The sequence below is a fragment of the Lemur catta genome, chromosome 1 (genome assembly GCF_020740605.2).
Source record: "Lemur catta isolate mLemCat1 chromosome 1, mLemCat1.pri, whole genome shotgun sequence".
NCBI classification, from domain to species: domain Eukaryota; kingdom Metazoa; phylum Chordata; class Mammalia; order Primates; family Lemuridae; genus Lemur; species Lemur catta.
Window position 1 is genome coordinate 2746409 of NC_059128.1, and position 17883 is coordinate 2764291.

The 17883-nt window shown below is 44.8% G+C and overlaps 1 protein-coding gene across 3 annotated transcripts in view; it reads left to right on the forward strand.

Annotated features, from left to right (window-relative positions):
- Positions 1–6297: 6297 nt before the first annotated feature.
- CDC42BPB (CDC42 binding protein kinase beta) overlaps positions 6298–17883 on the forward strand; it is a 117082-nt gene continuing 105496 nt past the window's right edge. For 2 of the 3 annotated variants that reach the window (XM_045560172.1, XM_045560190.1), the window contains exon 1: positions 6381–6865. In XM_045560172.1, the coding sequence (XP_045416128.1) occupies positions 6691–6865 (175 nt within the window). In that variant the 5' untranslated portion in view covers positions 6381–6690. Of the gene's footprint in view, positions 6866–17883 lie in introns of all 3 variants that reach the window. The other variant, XM_045560183.1, reaches the window with a different exon arrangement.

The window sequence follows — 17883 nt, forward strand, 5'->3', positions numbered from 1 at the left end:
TTTCTTTTCTTTCCTTTCCTTTCCTTTCCTTTCCTTTCCTTTCCTTTCCTTTTCTTTTCTCCTTCCTTTCTTCCTCCCTCCCTCCTTTTCTTCTTTCCTCTTTTTTTCTAGAGACAGGGTCTTGCTCTGTTGCCCAGGCTGGAGTGCAGTGGCATAATCATAGCTCACCGTAATCACTCAGTGTAACCTTAAATTCCAGGGCTCAAGCAATCCCCCTGCCGCAGCCTCTGAAGTAGCTGGTACTACAGGTGTGCACCATCATGCCTGGCTAATTTTAAATTTTTTTGTAGAGACAGAGTCTCACTATATTGCACCAGTTGGTCTCAAACATTTGGCCTCAAGCAATCCTCCCATCTTGGCCTCCCAAAGTGCTGGCATTACAGGCAGGAGCCACCACCCCTGGACTGTTTTTCTTTTTTTTTTCTCTAGCACTATTTTTGAGCAATTTGATTATGATATGTGGCTTGGTGTAGTCTTTTCCCCCATGTTGCTTGTTCTTGGGGTTCACTGAACTTCTTGAATTTGTGAATTTATAGTTTTCATTGAGTTTGGAAATTTTTTAGCCATTGTTTATTCAAATATTTTTTCCTGTCCCTCCCCTTTCTTGCTGTTCTCCTTCAGGTCCCCAATTATTCCTATATTGGGCTGCTTGAAATTGTCCCATAGTCCACCGATACTCTATTCATTTTTTGGATTTTCTCATTGTTTTATTTTGGATAAGTCCTATTGCTATGCCTTCAAATTTACTAATCTTTTGTTAAGTAATGTGCCATTAATCCCATACAGTACATTTTTTATCTCAGAAATTATAGTTTTTATGTCTATAAGTTCTATCACAGTTTTAATAAATTATTTACATGATTCTATCAACTTTTTGAACATATGAAATCAGTTATTATAACTGTTTTAATATTCTTTTCTGCTAATTCTAATATATGTGTAAATTCTGAGTTGGTTTTGATTAATTGATTATTCTCCTCATTATAGGTTGTGTTTTCTTTCTTTTTTTTTAAGACAGGGTCTTGCTATATTGCCCAGGCTAGTCTCAAACTCCTGAGCTCAAGCGAACCTTTCACTTCAGCCTCCTGAGTAGACTGAACTACAGCTGCATACCACTGTGCCCAGCTAGGTTGTTTTCTTGTCTGTTTCCATGTCTAGTAATCTTTGACTGGATGCCCGACATTGTGATTTTACCTTTCTGGGTGCTGGATATTTTGTATTTCTATACATTTCCTTGAGCTTTGTTCTGGGATGTAGTTAAATTAGTTGGAAACAGTTTGTTACTTTTGTGTCTTGTTTTTATGATTTGTTAGGCAGATCTAGAGCAGTGCTAAGTCTGGGGCTCTCTCTAGGAGGTCTGGGGGAAAGGCATCTGGATGAGTTCCTACTAGTAGCAATGCTACTACTAAGGCACAATCTTCTTGAAATTCTACCTAATGCCTGTGAATTACAAGTTTTTCCAGTCTGGCTAGTGGGAAACTAGTGAAAACACTATTTTCAATCTGTGTGAGCACCAGGCACTATTTCCTCTAATTCTTTTGTTTCTTTTCTTTTGTTTTTTTTAGAGATGTGTCTCACCCTGTCACCCAGGCCAGAGTGCAGTGGTCTAATCATAGCTCACTGCAGCCTTGAATTCCTGGGCTCAAGTGATCCTCCTGCCTCAGCTTCCAAGTAGCTGGGACTACAAGCGTGTGCTACCATGCCTGGCTAATTTTAAAAAATTTCTTTTTAGAGATGGGGTCTTGCTGTGTTGCCCAGGCTGTTCTCAAATTCCTGGCCTCAGACTCTTGAGTAGCTGCGATTACAGGCACAAGCCACTACATCAGGCCCTCTAATCCTTTTGGATGGTTCTTTCCCCAGTCATCCCATGTGAGCACTGGTCAGTATGCTGCTGGGTGCTTGAGGACTCTCCACAGATCTCCGGCGTTTCCCTCTGTGCAGCTCACTCATTTACGGTGCTCTGTCCTGAGAGTTCTAACTACTTTGGTCTTTCCAAGGCAGGGAGTACACTGGGTTCCAGTTCACTTCCCCCTCCCTGCAGGGCAGTCACAGGACTCATCTCTTTTATTTACTGTGTCTCAGGGATAGGGATCACTGTCCTTTGACAGTGTCGTGAAAATCATTGTTTCATGTATTCTGTCCATTTTCTTTTTTCATTGTTTTAGGTAGGAGGGGAAATCTGGCCCTATCACTCCATCTTGGCTGGAAGCAGGAGTTAATTTGCTTTTTAACACCAATTAAATGGAGCATATTCTCATATGTTTATTGATTCTTTGTATTTCTTCTTCTGTATATTTTCTTATTCATATTATTTGCCCATTTTTCTTTTAGATTGTCTCCATTTGTTCTTAATGATTTGAAAGGGCACTTTCAGATGCAAATGGTAAGATCTTTTCTCACACTGATTTAAGGAAAAAAGGAAATTTTACTGTTTCATGTTACCAGATCTCTCTCTCTCTTTCTATTTCTATTTCTTTATTTCTCTACCAGGAGCTGCGGCTGTTGATTTGAAATCCCACCATCATAGCTTGTGCTTTAAAGCGAGGGTCAGCAAACTATGGCCCTGCAGGCCAAATCTGGCCTCCTGTTCTTGTAAATAAGGTTTTGCTGGCACACGGCCATGCTCATTCTTTTATGTATTGTCCATGGCTGCTTTCGTGCTATAATGGTAGAGGTGGAGACTATAGGGCTTGAAAGACCTAAAATATTTACTCTCTGACCCTTTACAGAAAAAGTTTACCTACCTTTGGTCTAAACGAAAAGACAAGAAAGTCTCACCCAGCTTTAGTACAAAACATCCTAAAGAATGTCTGTGATTGGCCTGGCTTGAGTCACATGATGACTTGCCACAGGGGGAAGGAAAGCTCACTAGCTGGTCCCAGGTCACATGACCACCCTCCTGACAGCCCCTCTAGAACCCCATGATCAGAGTGGACTCACAAGGGATGGGGTTCAGAGGAGAGGGAGTGACAAACACAAGGACCGTCCACAAAAGGGACAAATGACCTTCGTTTGGTGTTCTTGTTGTAAAGGTATCAGAATACTAAATTGAAATTTTGAGGGTGCAAGAAGAGGTAATGGGTATGGAATTCTGAAATGATATGTCAGGTTGCCGTAAGTAGATTATCAAGGGAAATACTTGGGAACACATCCGGCGCGCTCCAGAATAAAAGGTGGAAGTGGAAGAGAGATGATTTGGTGAAGTGATCCTGCTGGGGGCACAGAATGTGGGCTCTCCTTCCTTCATCTTCAGCCTAGTGAAGGTGGCTTCCAAGCGATTTCTCAGAGAGCTTAATATGTGGCACTTCGTTTGGGGGACACAGTGGACTGGGGGTTGCCTCCTGGCCAGGAAGAAAGGGCTCATGTGCTGTTTCGGAGACAGAACCAGGAGTGTGCTCCCGCATTGGGAGCTACCTGCTCCCTAATGTTTGGTGGTGTTGGGGGTGTGTGAATGTCCACTGTGGACAGATGTGAGCTGTGTGGACAAGCAAGCAAGAGACCAACAGGTCAATTTAGGTCCTATCCGATAGTTCCCCTAGAGGGGCAGAGGCCCCCTGTAGCCACCAGGTAAACACCTACCCAGGAAAGTGACACATCTGCTTGGGTTAAGGGGACTTCAGGAAAGAGCAGCAGGGAACTATCAAAGAGCCCATGAATGTTCCCAGGACAGAGAGGGTCAGCCTCACACTCTGCCAGTCCAGAGATGGGATGGTAGCCCTTCCCCATACCCCTTCCTTCCTCCCTCCCTGGCAGTAGCCCCAGATGGGTAGAAGCGGGCTGAGCTGGTGCAGAGCGGCTTGGGGAAGAAACAGAGGTGCCAGGCACAGCCACCTTTGCCCATCTCAGGCTGTAAAGGGTCCAAGCTGGACTCAAGGGGGAAGATTTAAAGTTAAGTTCGGAGGTTTAACTCTGTAGATCTGGACCTTCTAATTTCTGAACTGAGTCATTGTTTGTGGCTTGAAGTAACTGTATGTTGTGTACACTTAGGGGTGTTGGGGATAAGGCTAAACTTAGTCTAGGGTTAGTGTGTTGCGAAGATCAGAAATCCACTGGAGCCAGCCCAAGTAGAAGGAGTTCATTGTAAGGACACAGTGGAACCTCATGAGTGCCTGAGGACACGTACAGCCAGGCTTCCCAGGCCCAGGGGCCAAGAGCCAGGACCCAAAGCTGTACCCTCTGTCAGCTGGTAACAGAGTCCCTGGTTTCTGAAATATTAAATCTAATGCATGATAATAGCTGCCAATGCATGAGCACTTGTTATGAACCAGGAACTCTTCTGAGTTCTTCATGGGTGTTAATTCATTTAATCCTTTACAAAACTCACTGAAATGTAGAAGTAGGTTCTAGTCTCCTTTTTACACCTGAAGAAGCTGAGGCACAGAAAGGTTTACAGTTCCGTGGTGGAGGGCAAGATCCATATGTACCCACTGTGTCAAGTGCTGAGAAGGAAGTCTATAGGGTGAATTGGAGGCCTGATCTAGCCCAGGGAGTTAGGCAAGACTGCCCTGAAGCAATAATGTGTAGACAGGGATTTGGTCGAGTAGACAAAGTGGAGGCAATATAGGAGGGGCGGCCACAGGAGAGGGTCTAGTAAATGCAAAGGCCCTGGGGCACGAGGGAGCAGCAACAGTGAGGGACAGCACCCAGGCCAGTGAGACTGGAGTCAGGGACTGGAGAGACCAGGGCAGGAGGGCTGAGCAGGGTGGGACAGAGCCTGCTGGGTCACGAGATGAGAGAACATACTGTCCAGACGCAGACATGAGTTAGGATCAAGGGCACAGATGAAAAATGGGGACTGATGTCTGGTCACCCTAATTAAAACCAAGGTAAAGAACTTGGTCCTTATTCTAAAACCAGTGGGAAACTTTTGCTTTCAAGCCAGGTGATCTGCTCAGACTTTTTTTTTTTTTTTTAACTTTATTGAGGTATCATACAAATAAGATACATAAATGTTTAGAGTACAGTTTGATACGTTTTTATATATGTATAGACCCATGGAACAAGACGGGTTTGATGATATCAGAAGGTAATGTTGCTAGCCCCCAGCAGGCTGCCCTCTTGCAATTCATACCAGCAAGGCAACAAATACTCTGACCTCTAACACCAGCTTGTTAGCCTTTTTAAAAATTAAGATACACACACACACACACACACACACACACACACAGTGACATGCACTGACCTGAAGTGGGCAGTTTGAAGAATGTTTACTTAAGTGTACTCCTGTGTTACCACCCCGAATCCAGTCCTAGAACATTTCCAGCAGCCCAGAGGGGTCAGGGCCCTTTGCCAGTCAACACCTCCGCCCAGAGGCAGCGGCAGTTCTGACTTCTACCTGCAGAGATGAGTTTTGCCTCGGGCTCCCTTAGATTTCAGCTTTCAAACCTTCTCCTGTTCCCCCTCGGCCCGGCTACTACTGCAGCACCCCCTTCCCTGCACGCCGCCCCCAGCTCTCACCCACCCCACAAGCTCCGGGAGGCGCCCCTCCTCTCCTGACGCCACGGGTCTGTGTGGGGGGTATTCGCCACCAACTCCCCTCCTCCAGCCACCCAGATGGGCCAGCAATCTTAGTAAGAGCCGTGGCACGCCAGGCATACCCAGCCTGGAGGTAAGTGCCCGGCCCGCCGCCTACCAAACCGTCCCCCCAAGACACGTGCCGCGAGGAGGGGCACGCTGTACGGTGGGACCTGAAATGGCCTCCGCAGGGGCGTCCCGAGTGCACAGGGCACCAGTGGCCCGTGGGGTCGCCCTGCCCTTCGGGGGCCTCAGTCTCCCATCCGTAGTCGCAGGGAGGGCCCGACTTTTCCAAGGCTGCCTCGAGGTCGGACGAGCCCTTGAAAAGCAGCACTGGTCACCCAGCTGAGGCGGCCCCGAGGCCCGCAGGAAGGCAGGGGCCCGCGAGGGCTGCAGAAGCCAGGCTCGCCCAGCTCGGATCTGCGTGCCTCCCGGTCCCTTCCCGCGCCGGGACGCGCACAGACTACCAAGCCCGGGGAGGCCGCAGGCGCACCCCGCCCCTCTGCGCACGCGCGGGCCTCTCAATCTCGGCGGCGCACTAGCGCCCTGCGGCCCGCGCCCCGCCCACCGGCCCGGCCCCGCTTTCCCAGCATCCCGGGCTCCCTACGGCGAGCCGCTAGGCCCGATCCCGCCGGGAGCCGGAGTCGGGAACGCGGGGGCGGGGCGGCGCATGAGGTCAGCGCGGCGGCGGCCGGCCCCGCCGTGGTTGGCTGCGCCCGCTCTGGCCGCGCCCTGGTTGGCTGCGGGCCGCGGGGCTGGGCAGCCGGGCTGGGGCTGGGGTCGGGGCTCGGGCGCCGGCCGGGCTTGCGCAGCGCTCGGCTCCTCGCCGCTCCCGGTCGGCGGCGGGCGGCGGGCAGGGCGCGGCCGCGGGCGGGGCTGAGGCGCGCGGGCGGCAGGGGCGAGGCGAGGGCGGGCCGCGCCGGGCGGGGAGGGCGGCGGCGCCGAGGGGAGGAGACCGGCCCATGGACCCGCGGGGCCCGGCGCCCCAGACTCTGCGCCGCCGGGACGGAGCCCAAGATGTCGGCCTAGGCCGGGGCGCGACGACGCGGACGGGGCGACGACGAGGCGCCGTTGCTGCCGGGGCTCGCGGCCGCCGGGCTCCCGAGGGCTGGCCTTGACGGACTGGCCGAGCGGGCGGCGAGAGGCCGGCGTGTGGGGAGCGGGCCGCGCGGCACCATGTCGGCCAAGGTGCGGCTCAAGAAGCTGGAGCAGCTGCTCCTGGACGGGCCCTGGCGCAACGAGAGCGCCCTGAGCGTGGAGACGCTGCTCGACGTGCTCGTCTGCCTGTACACCGAGTGCAGCCACTCGGCTCTGCGCCGCGACAAGTACGTGGCCGAGTTCCTCGAGTGGGGTAAGTGCGCGCGGGGCCCGGCCCTGACCCTCGTCCCCGCCGGTCCCCGCCCTGCGGCCTCACGTCCGCCCCCTCCCCGCCGGGCTGACCCTCCTGCCCACCCGGCCGCCCTCCTCCACCCTGCCTGCCCTCCGGCTTCCTCTCCTGTCGCCCGCGCCTCTTCCCAGGCCTGCTGCCCATCCCTCCCCAGCCGCTCCTCGCGCCCTCGTCCTTCTGCTCGCTCTTCATCCCTCCCTACCCTCCTCGGCCCTCGACATCCGCGTTCGAGCGTCCCGCCCTCTCATCCTGCCCCTCGGAGCCACATCCTCCGTTCCCACTCCCACCCCCTCCCCCCCGCCGGGCCATCGCCCTGGCCGCTTCCTAGATCCACCCTCCGAGTCTGGATATCATTTCCTGCAGCAGTCCCTGGGATATCCGCCCCCGCCCCCGCCCCCGCCCCTCGCCTTTGGGGTCCGGAGTCGGCGTTGAGATCCCTTTCCCCTCCCCGCGTTATGCTGGTTTGTGAGGGCGGCCCCCAGGGCTTTTTGCGTTTGCCTCGTCCCCCGCCCCGCGGGCCCTCCGTGCGCATCTCCTGGGAGCCTAGCTCTGGCGACCCCTGCTAGATGACAGCCTGTTTGTATCCCCTTGGTGTCCAGCGCCTGCACATCCCTTTTACTCTAGTACCTCCACGGGAATTTTAAGGTTGAAAGCTTTATTTTAGATATGCCATGCAAGAGCTAATTGATTTTTGTTTTTCCATTGTAATTGTGCCAGACCCTTGTGATATTGGCGCGGGGGGCAGGGGTAGGTGGGGGGGGGTGGTTAGATGGAACTGTCACCTAAAAACTTTCTCGTCTGATTTTTGCTTGGCTTTTCTAGTTCATTCAGGGATTTTTTAGTATAATGCTTTAACCATTGGTAAACTAACCTGTTATGCGTTACTAGGACAAAAATTTGAGTAAGCCATTTAGTGATAATTAGAATCTTGAAACAGGTAAAAGTGTACAGTGAAATCCTGTTACTTCATCTCTGCCTGTCCCCAGCAACCTGTCAAGACTGTCTCACCTAAAACGGAGGCAATGCTTGTGTTTAGGCCGAACCTGTGAAAAGCTTATCCTTGGGTCATTTGCGTCATTGGGCTAGGACTGTGCAGCTTGAACCAGTAATTTCTAGTCTTTGGGGCTGATGAAGCTGATATTTACAGGGAGAAATAAATGAATGTGTTTTGTAGTGAGGCCTCTAACTCTGCCAAAATGGTAACTGTAATTTGGAATTTTGTTTACAGATTAAAACTTAAGTTGCAATATTCTTTAGAGAGCTTCTGTTGTTTTACTCAGTAGTGAAATGTTGAATGATGTCTTATGAGAGCGGGAAGCCCTAAGCCCCGGGACAGCCTGTTGTTGGTTACATTTAGCATCAGTAAACTAAGAGTGTTTGCTTTCTAGGGTCCTCTATCAGTGACATATTTCCAACTGAATAATTAACTGACTCCACAGTTGTTTTGAAAGTGAGGTCTTTGGTGCATGTTAAAATCTGAGCCTTCTGAGTATTGTATTTGCCATTCCTTTCTGAGCACTTCATCTTGAAATCCATAGTCAGGTTCCACAATCAGGTTCAACTTGGTGTTCCATTTGTGAGTAAAGCATGACTGGAAGGAGGAAACAGGGAAAGTTGGTTTAGCTGGTAAGGTGTGGCCTGGGAACTGCATGCACAGCTCCTCCATGGGGATTATTCTGAAGGTTGGGGGCCCTGTGGGCCGTTGTGCAGCCATTTACCGAAACCAGGCATTATTGGTGGGCTTCCCTGGAGGAAGCTCTTCTCAAGCGTGTGTGGACATCTGACCTTTTGAAATATAAGCAGAAACTGTGTGCTATAATATAGACATATTCAGACTTTTATTTCGGTTCTTTGGAAATTGTGATTATAAATTATATTATTCTCTTAAGAACTCGGTTTGTGAAGATGTGTAAGCTCTTAATTATAGAGAAGAATGGTTTTAAATTTAAGGTGGAGTTTTTATGAAATATCATTATGTTTCAGAAGTATTATTTAATCTTATGTATGTTAACATATACACTATTTTAACTCTGAAGTGGTGTGTGGCACTAGCTAAGATGTGTGCAGTTTTTTTGTTTTTTTTAAAAAAGAGATGAGGCCTCCCTCTATTGCTTAGGCTGGAGTGCAGTGGCTCTGTTATAGCTCACTACAAGCCTTGAACTCTTGGGCTCAAGCGATCCTCCACTTTAGCTTTCTGAGTAGCTGGGACTACAGGTGTGTACCCACCATGTCTGGCTAGTTTATAAAAAAATTTTTTTTTTAGAGATGAAGGTCTTGTTATATTGCCTAGGCTGATCTCAAACTCCTGGCCTCAGCCTCCCAAGTAGCTGGGATTTATAGGCAAGAGCCACTGTGTATAGTCATTATTTAGTGTTACTTGGAATTGCCTAGTTATTTCATCTGGAAAGCAGAGAATGGCCTTTTGAATAAAATTGTTCATAGAGCATTATTATGTACCCTAACTTTCAAGTGGAATTACTTCTGCCTGGGAAAACTGCTCAGGCAACACATACATAGGCTGTCAATCAGTAGATTGTTGAGTTTTTGGATTCAACACTCCACAATGTTTGAAACCTCTGATATATTGATTCCTGTTGTGCAGGAAGCCAACCTTTCCCACTTCCCAAATCTTGCCAGGTATATAATGACAATTATATAGTATTCTTGAAACTTAAGGAAGAAAAGCAGCTGATTGAGCCCAGATTTTGAGACTTATTAGGAAATCTTTGAGGAAATTTGGAAAGTATAGGTAATAGAGTTTTTAAATTTTAAACAATTATTTTGGCTCTTATTTTCTTACTGCCACAGTGGTTGCATGGGACAAGAGTCATCTCAGCTTTCATCATAGGTTTTTGTCTTTAATTTTCCTTTGATTATGTTTATAGTTTGATTGGTTTCCTCGGTAAAATCCTGGACCTTAATTGAAAGTTGGAAATACTCTGCTTTGCATGTATATTTCTTTAAGCTACTTTTTAAATTGTAAGTTTGGTACCATTTGAAGCAGAGCATATGAAACACTTTAAAATTTCTGCAAGTAAATAGCAACAGATACGGACAACCAGATGAGGTGAATTTGTTGTCTTTCATCTTTGTTAAATAAAAGTATTTTATCATATGTTAAATATTTTTTTCGCAGCTTAAATATAATGGCTAGTGTCACATTTGGATGGAGCTGCTGATTGAAATTGCAGCCTGTTGGCATTGGACAGATGACAGTGGTCCTCTGCGACCTGCAGACCAGGAGGGAGGCTTGGGGCTTGCTGCTGGTGCAGATGCGAGTCATGGAGGCAGAGTGTGGGTTTCCGATTCCCAGACCAGGGCATCTTTTCTCATGATGTGCTTCCTCTTAATAGAATTAGTCCCTTCTAGCCTTCTGGTTAATTACTCATTTGTGGTTTCTCTTATCATGAATGTGACAGTACCTCCTCAGAGTTCCCCTTCATGGATGTGAATGCCAATAGCTGTTAGTGTGGGGATGCCCAGCCCTAGGTGTGAGTAGGATGACATTACTAAATTTAATAAGTAAGGCTTAACTGATGGTGTTAAACATCTCAAAATACGTTTTAATCTTAATGGTTTTCTGGATAGAATGTTTGCATAACATGGGAATACTTGTCTTAAATAACAGGTTTAAGAAACAGGTCTTTTAAATAAGATCTAAATTATAGGGAAATGTTGGGATTGCATGATAAAAATTCAGTTAACATAATTTAGGTTTTATAGGTAGCTATTTGATATTGACTACATGCATGAGATAGGAGAGTTGAAACCATTAAACATTAACAAGCCAGCCTTACCTTTTCTGTCTTAAAACTCTTTCATGGACAGTTGCTCTTTGAAGTGAACAGCAGTGTCTATGTTAAATCTAGACTTTAAATAAGTAAAATTGGATTTGAAGAAATTGTTGTCATTGCATAATACCACTGTGTGAGCTACCTGTAACATGCAGTGAATTGCTTTTCAAGCAAAATACTCAATGCATGTAAGTTAGAGAACTGAAAATGCTACTGGGTTGACAGGTAGATCTTCTTCTTGCCTCCTACCTCTTGCCAAGCCAGGTGCCCTTAGATGCCCTGTTTGTGCTGACATCAGGGATGCTGGATAAACAGGCGAGCAAACAGGACTGTTAATTCCAGACTATATTAAATACAGTAGAACTATTGAATGCTTTTCTCTGAAAAGAGGCAAAATGTATTTTTTGAGACTTATAAAGTGAAGATCTTGCTGGAAGATACAAAAAACAGTAACCATGTAATCTCATCATCCCAACCCCTATAACATAACACCTTTTAGTCTTTGTCTCGGTTTATTTTATTCTTAGATTCTTAGAATGTTTCGGGATGACAGTATGTTACAGTTACCTTAAATTTGTGTGAGAAGCTCACATAAATGCTCTCTTACAATAAAAATGGATGAGAGAAAAATACATTTTCCTTACATCTAAAATCACAAGTGTTTTGACAGTGTAAAACTGTGTATGGTAGTCTTTTGAAGTCTTTATTTGGATTTAAAATCTACCAAAAAACTTTTTTTTTGAGCAAATAAAAGATACTACCTATGAAATAGTATCATGGCATCTCATGAGGTAGAAGCTGTCATGCTTCACAGTTTGAGTGTAAACAGTCTGCGTTGGGGATTAGGTTTTCTGTTTTATTGATAGGTAGGTAACTGTGGCAACAAAATTGTTTTTAGATTGAAACTTTGCAAAAAGGACCAATGTACATATAATAGAGAACTTTGGATTTTTGTTATTTTTAGGAAAGAATCAGAAATTCAATGGTAAACTTGAATTGAATCATGTCATTTCATTCAAATTCTATTCTTGGATTGGAGCCTCTTTGGAGAGCATGTAGTACTTATTCTTCTAAGGTGATTCCCAATGTTACTGACCTGATGATTCCTCTGACCTCAAAAATCAGAGTCATGGGTTGGAAAACTGTAGGAATTTTGAGAGATCATGTGATCTGCCCTCCATCCCAATCCCACTCTCCCTTTGGTAAATCAGGTTCTGCACATTTTTTCTGATAATTTCTGGACAAGTGTCCCTCCAGCCAGGGTTTCTTTCCTGCACAGGACTGTGGTCAGCCTTGGGCCTCCTTACTGGTGCCTGCTTTGAAATATCTCAGTTTTATTTTAACATTTTCTTTCTATTCTTATTATAAGTAGTCTCCCTGAAACCTCTAAGCCCTCAGACCTAAATGAATGTCTTTCCCACTTGAAGTTTTATTTATTTTTAGAAACAGGGTCTTGTTCTGTCTCCCTGGCTAGAGTGCAGTGGCATCATCATAGCTTACTACAATCTCAAACTCCTGGGCTCAAGCGATCCTCCTGGCTCAGCCTATCAGTTAGCCGGGACTACAGGTATGCACCACCGTGCCTGGCTAATTTTTCTGTTGTTAGTAGAGATGAGGTCACTTTTGCTCAGAGTGGTCTTAGAGTCCTAAGCTCAAGTGATCCTCCTGCCTCAGCCTCCCAGAGTGCTAGGATTACAGGTTTGAGCCACCCCACCTGGCCTCAATGTTAGACTACCTAGGCTCAAGCAATCCTCCCACCTCAGCATCCTAAGTAGCTGGGACTACAGATTTGTACCACCATGCCTGGCTAATTTTTAAACTTTTTTGGTAGTGACAGGGTCTTGCTATGTTGCTCAGGCTGATCTTGAATTCCTGGCCTCAAGTGGTCTTCCCACCTCGGCCTCCGAAAGTTCTGGGGTTACAGGCGTGAGCCACCACACCCAGCCATGTTGTCAGTTTTTTCTGAGTTCTTTTTCACCTGTTTCCTACTCTTGACTTTGTCTTTGTTAGAGGCTTCTCTCTGAATGGTGATTATTGGCTTTTTTTTTTTTTTTTTTGCCAAGAGTCTTAATGTGTCGCCTGGGCTAGACCAGAGTGCAGTGGTGTCATCATAGCTCACTGCACCCTCAAACTCCCAGGCTCAAGTGATCCTCCAGGCTAATTTTTATATTTTTTTGTAGAGATGGGGTCTTGCTCTTGCTCAGGCTGGTCTCCAACTCCTGGGCTCAAGCATTTTTCCTGCCTTGGCCTCCCAAAGTGCTAGAATTACAAGCGCGAGCCACTGCACCCAGTCAGCTTTCTGTAATTTTGAATGGGCTGATTGGAAGCTCCCTGTATACATGGGCGAACTTTAAGTGTCGAGTCTCACCGTTAGGAAATAGAGCATGGACACTGCCAGTTTGAGGGGCACTGTCAGAAGTTGGTAACGTTTTTCTCTTGGGCCTGTCAGTTTCCCCAGAGAAGAATTTCTCTCTCCTGCCTGGGGATAGGGGTGGAGAGTAGCTACCCGCTTTCTGGGAAGGTGGGGTGAGGTGGCGGAGGGCTGGTGGGGGTGGGAGTGGACTTGGGTCGGGGAGATCTGCGGTGTGACGGGTTCTCCTGCATCCTTGAAGCCAGCCCTGTTTTCTGCCCACTACCGCTCAGACCTTCAGAGATCATGGTACCTCTGATAACTCCTGAGCCTTCCTGCCCCTGCCACACATACATTTAAGTTTTGGTGTCCTAGCTTTGCTAAATTAGATACCATTTGTCCATGTGCTTTTTCTCAACTTTGCAGAATTGTGAGAATTTCTAGTCAGCTGTCATTTATTCAACAAATATTTTTTAAGGCCCTAAGATGTGCCAGGCACTGCAGTGGTGAACAAAGGGAGATTCCTGTTCTCCTGGAGCTCCTGTTTTCCAGGCTCTGTCCTGGTGTAATTGTGTGCTGTCATTGCAGTAGGGTTTCCGGTTTCCATCTCTGTGAAGTCAGAGTGACTTCTTTGATTTGGATATATTGCTGTTCCTGTTCTTACACTTATCCATTTATTCGAAAGGTTCCCGAGTAGGAGGAAGAGATGAGAATAAGGGAGGGCAATCTTTCCTCCAGTAGGGACACAAGCACTGGAGGAGAGAGAGGGGAAAGGGATTAAAAGGGGAAAGCATAGGACCGGCATGTTGAAAGCCGAAAAGGGGGTGACTGGGAAGAGGGAGGTGAGGATGGGCCTGTAGTGACCCTGTACTGTGGAGTTGTTCCTAATTGGGTGCTTGTGACTCAGGAACTGCCTGTATAAACTTTTATCTTTCTTGAAATGATGTTGAGCTGGGTCTGTTTAATTCCAGAGCTTTTGGTATGTAGGAAGAGATCATCAGTTGAAAATAAACAAGAGCAGAAGAAGAAATATTCTTGCTGCTTATAATTTTCTAAAAACATAAGTGACATTAAGGAAATCCAAAGGTAAATAGACCTCCTTTGCCACAACATCTAAAACTACATTTTTAAGGCTAGTGCCCTGTTGTGCTTTGCCCTTGTTAGTGTGAAAGAATTGAAGTCTTCAGTTATTTTGTTTAAAAAATTTAAATCAGTGGGCTAAATTTATTTTTTTAACTTATACTTTATTTTGAAATACCATTTGCATTGATTCTTCACTATTGAGAAAGATGCTGATATTATAATCGATGGGTATATAGCAATCCTTTAAAAATGGATTTTTTTTTTTTTTTTTTTTGAAACAGAGTCTTTGTCACCCAGGCTGGAGTGTAGTGACATCATCATAGCTCACTGCAACCTGAACTCCTGGGCTCAAGCAATTCCCCCCAACCCCCTACCTCAGCCTCCCAAGTAGCTGGGACTACAGGTGTGCACTACCATGCCTGGCTAGTTTTTCTATTTTTTGAAGAGATGGGGTCTCGCTATGTTGGCCAGGCTGGTCTCAAACTCCCAGGTTCAAGCAATCCTCCTGCCATGGCCTCCTAAAGTGCTAGTACAGGCATGGGCCACCGTGCCTGGCCAGATGTTTTTTAACTCAAAGTATTTGAAATCAGATTATTGAAAACTATATTAACAAAACAGCTTTCTAAGGTACCTTTAAAATGAAACTGCTTTCAAATATGTAGGAAATAGTCTCTGACTAGCAGCAAATTGGGAAGTTATTTATGTAACCAAAGCGATAAGCCTGGATATATTTCCTTCTACAAATATTTAATTATTTTTTTTAAAAGCAAGGTTTGTGTTTATGAAGTTTTGATAATTCTTCTGAAATAGTATGTTAAGAGGGTTATTGAACAAAATCTGGATGTCAGCAATGTGAGAGAAATTTAAATTGAATTATACAGTTAACTGACTAAGCTTGTTCTAGTGGAGAAGAAAGGTTTCTCTGCCATTTACCAGATGATTTCTTTCTTTTTTCCTATTTTTGGTAACAACTTTATTGAGATACAATTCACCTGTTTAAAGCATAAAATTCAGTGGGTTTTAGTGTATTCATAGAGTTGTACAACTATCTCTACTATCTTATTCCAGAACATGTTCATCACCTCAAAAAGAAACCCTATACCCTTTGGCCGTCACTTCCAACTACTCCCCACCAGCAACCACTACTACTGTCATTATGTATTTGCCTATTCTGGATATTTCTTGTAAGTGGAATCATTTAATATGTGGTCTTTCATGACTGGCTTATTTTCACTTACCGTAATGTTTTCCAGCTTCATCCCATGTTGTAACATATGTCAGTACTTCATTCCTTTTTACTGCCAAATGATATTCCATTGTGTAGATAGTCCACATTTTGCTTATCTGTTCATCAGCTGATGGACTTTTGAGTTGTTCTGTCTTTTGGCTATCATGAATAATGATGCTATTAACATTCATGTACAAGTTTTTGTGGATGTGTTTTCATTTCTCTTGGGTATATATACCTAGCAGTGGAATAGCTGGGTCATGTGGTAGCTCTGTGTTTAGCATTATGAGGAACTGCCAGATTTTCCACAGCAATTATACCAGTTTTTATTCCCATGAGCAGCACATGAGGGTTCCAGTTTCTCCACATCCTTACCAACACTTGTTGTTGTCCAACTTTTTTATTCTAGCCCTCCTAGTGGGTGTGAAGTGGTTTCTCATTGTGGTTTTGATTTGTTTTTCTCTAATGACTAATGATGATGAACATTGGCCATTTGTATATCTTTTTTGGGGGAAAATGTTTAAATTCTTTTCTCATTTTTTAATTGGGTTGTCTTTTTGTTGAATTTTAACAGTTTTTAAAAATATATTCTGGATACAAGTTCCCTATGATTTGCAAATATTTTCTCCAATTCTTTGGGGTGTCATTTCACTTTTCTTAATGCTGTCTTTTGAAGCACAAATGTTAGTTTTGATGAAGACCAATTTAACTATTTTTGCTTTTGTTGCTTTTGGTGTCTTATCTAAGAATCTATTGCCAAATCCAAGGTCAGAAGGTTTTATACTTATGTTTTCTAGGAGTTTTATAGCATTTACGTTTAACTCTTTATTCAATTTTGAGTTAATTTTTGTATGTGGTATGAGGTAGGGGGTGTACATTCATTCTTTTGCATGTGGGTATCCACTTGTCCCAATACCATTTGTTGAAGAGATTATGCTTTCTTCATTTAATGGTCTTGGAATCTTTGTCTAAATCAACTGACCATAAATGTATGGGTTTATTTCTGGACTCTGAATTGTGTTTTGTTGATATATATCTATACTTACGCCAATCACTGTCTTGATTACTGTTGCTTTGTAGTAAGTATTGAAATCAGGAAGTGTGAATTCTTTTTCTTCTTTTTTAAGATTGTTTTGCTATTCTGGGTTCCTTGAGTTTCCATATGACTTTTAGGATCAGATTGTCGATTTCTACTAGGAAGCTGGCTAGTATAATAGGGAATCCATTGAATCTGTAGATCGATTTGGAGAGTATTGCCATCTTAACAGTAGTAAAATCTCACTATCTGGGAACATGAGATATGAGATGTCTTTCTACTTATTTAGATCTTTTAATTTTTTAAAAAAAATGTTTTATAGGTTTCAGAATATAAATTGTTTTTCTTTTTTATTGTTGTAAAAATATATAACATGAATTTGCCACTTTACTTTTAAGTGTTCAGTTCAGTGGCATTACATTCACAATGCATGGTATAAGATTTGAACTTATTTTCTTAAATTTATTCCTGAAGTTTTTTGGCCAGGCGTGGTGGCTCATGCCTGTAATCCTAGCACTCTGGGAGGCCGAGGCGGGAGATTGCTCAAGGTCAGGAGTTTGAGACCAGCCTGAGCAAGAGCCAGACCCCCCCCCACCCCTCCCCCATCTCTACTAAAAAATATAGAAAGAAATTAGCCGCACAACTAAAAATATATCTAGAAAAAATTAGCTGGGTATGGATGGTGGCGCATGCCTGTAGTCCCAGCTACTCGGGAGGCTGAGGCAGTAGGATCGCTTGAGCCCAGGAGTTTGAGGTTGCTGTGAGCCAGGCTGATGCCACGGCACTCTAGCCTGGGCAACAGAGCCAGACTCTGTCTCCAAAAAAAAGAATTATTCGTGAAGTTTTTTTTTTTTTTTAATGCTATGATAAATACAGTTGTTTTCTTAATCTCCTTTTTGAATTGTTCATTGCAAATATATACAAATATAATTTATTCTTGTATATTGATCTTGTGTCCTGCAAAATTGCTGAACTCATTTATTAGTTCTATACTTTTTTAGTGAATTCCTTAGGATTTTTATATATAAAATCACGGCACCTGTAAATAGAGATAGTTTTGCTTCTTCCTATCCGGTTTGGATACCTTTTATTTCTTTGTTGCCCAGTTACCCTGTCTAGAACCTACAATGTGGAATAGAAGCAGCATGAGTAGAAATTCTTGTCTTGTTCCTGATCTTAGGAAGCATCTAGTCTTCACCATTAAGTATGGTGTTAGCTGTGGGTTTCCACCGGTGCGCTTCATCAGGTTGAGTGAGTTCCCTTCTAGTCTTAGTTTGATGAATTTTTGTCACGAAAGGGGGTTGGATTTTGTCAGATGCTCTTTCTGCATCCATTGAGATAATTATGTGGCTTTTTTCCCATTGATACGGTGTAATTACATTAATTGATTTTTGTGTGATGAACCAGGCTTACATTCCTGGGATCAATCCCACTTGATCATGGTGTATAATTCTTTCTCTGCGTTGCTGGGTTTGGTTTGCTAGTAGTGTA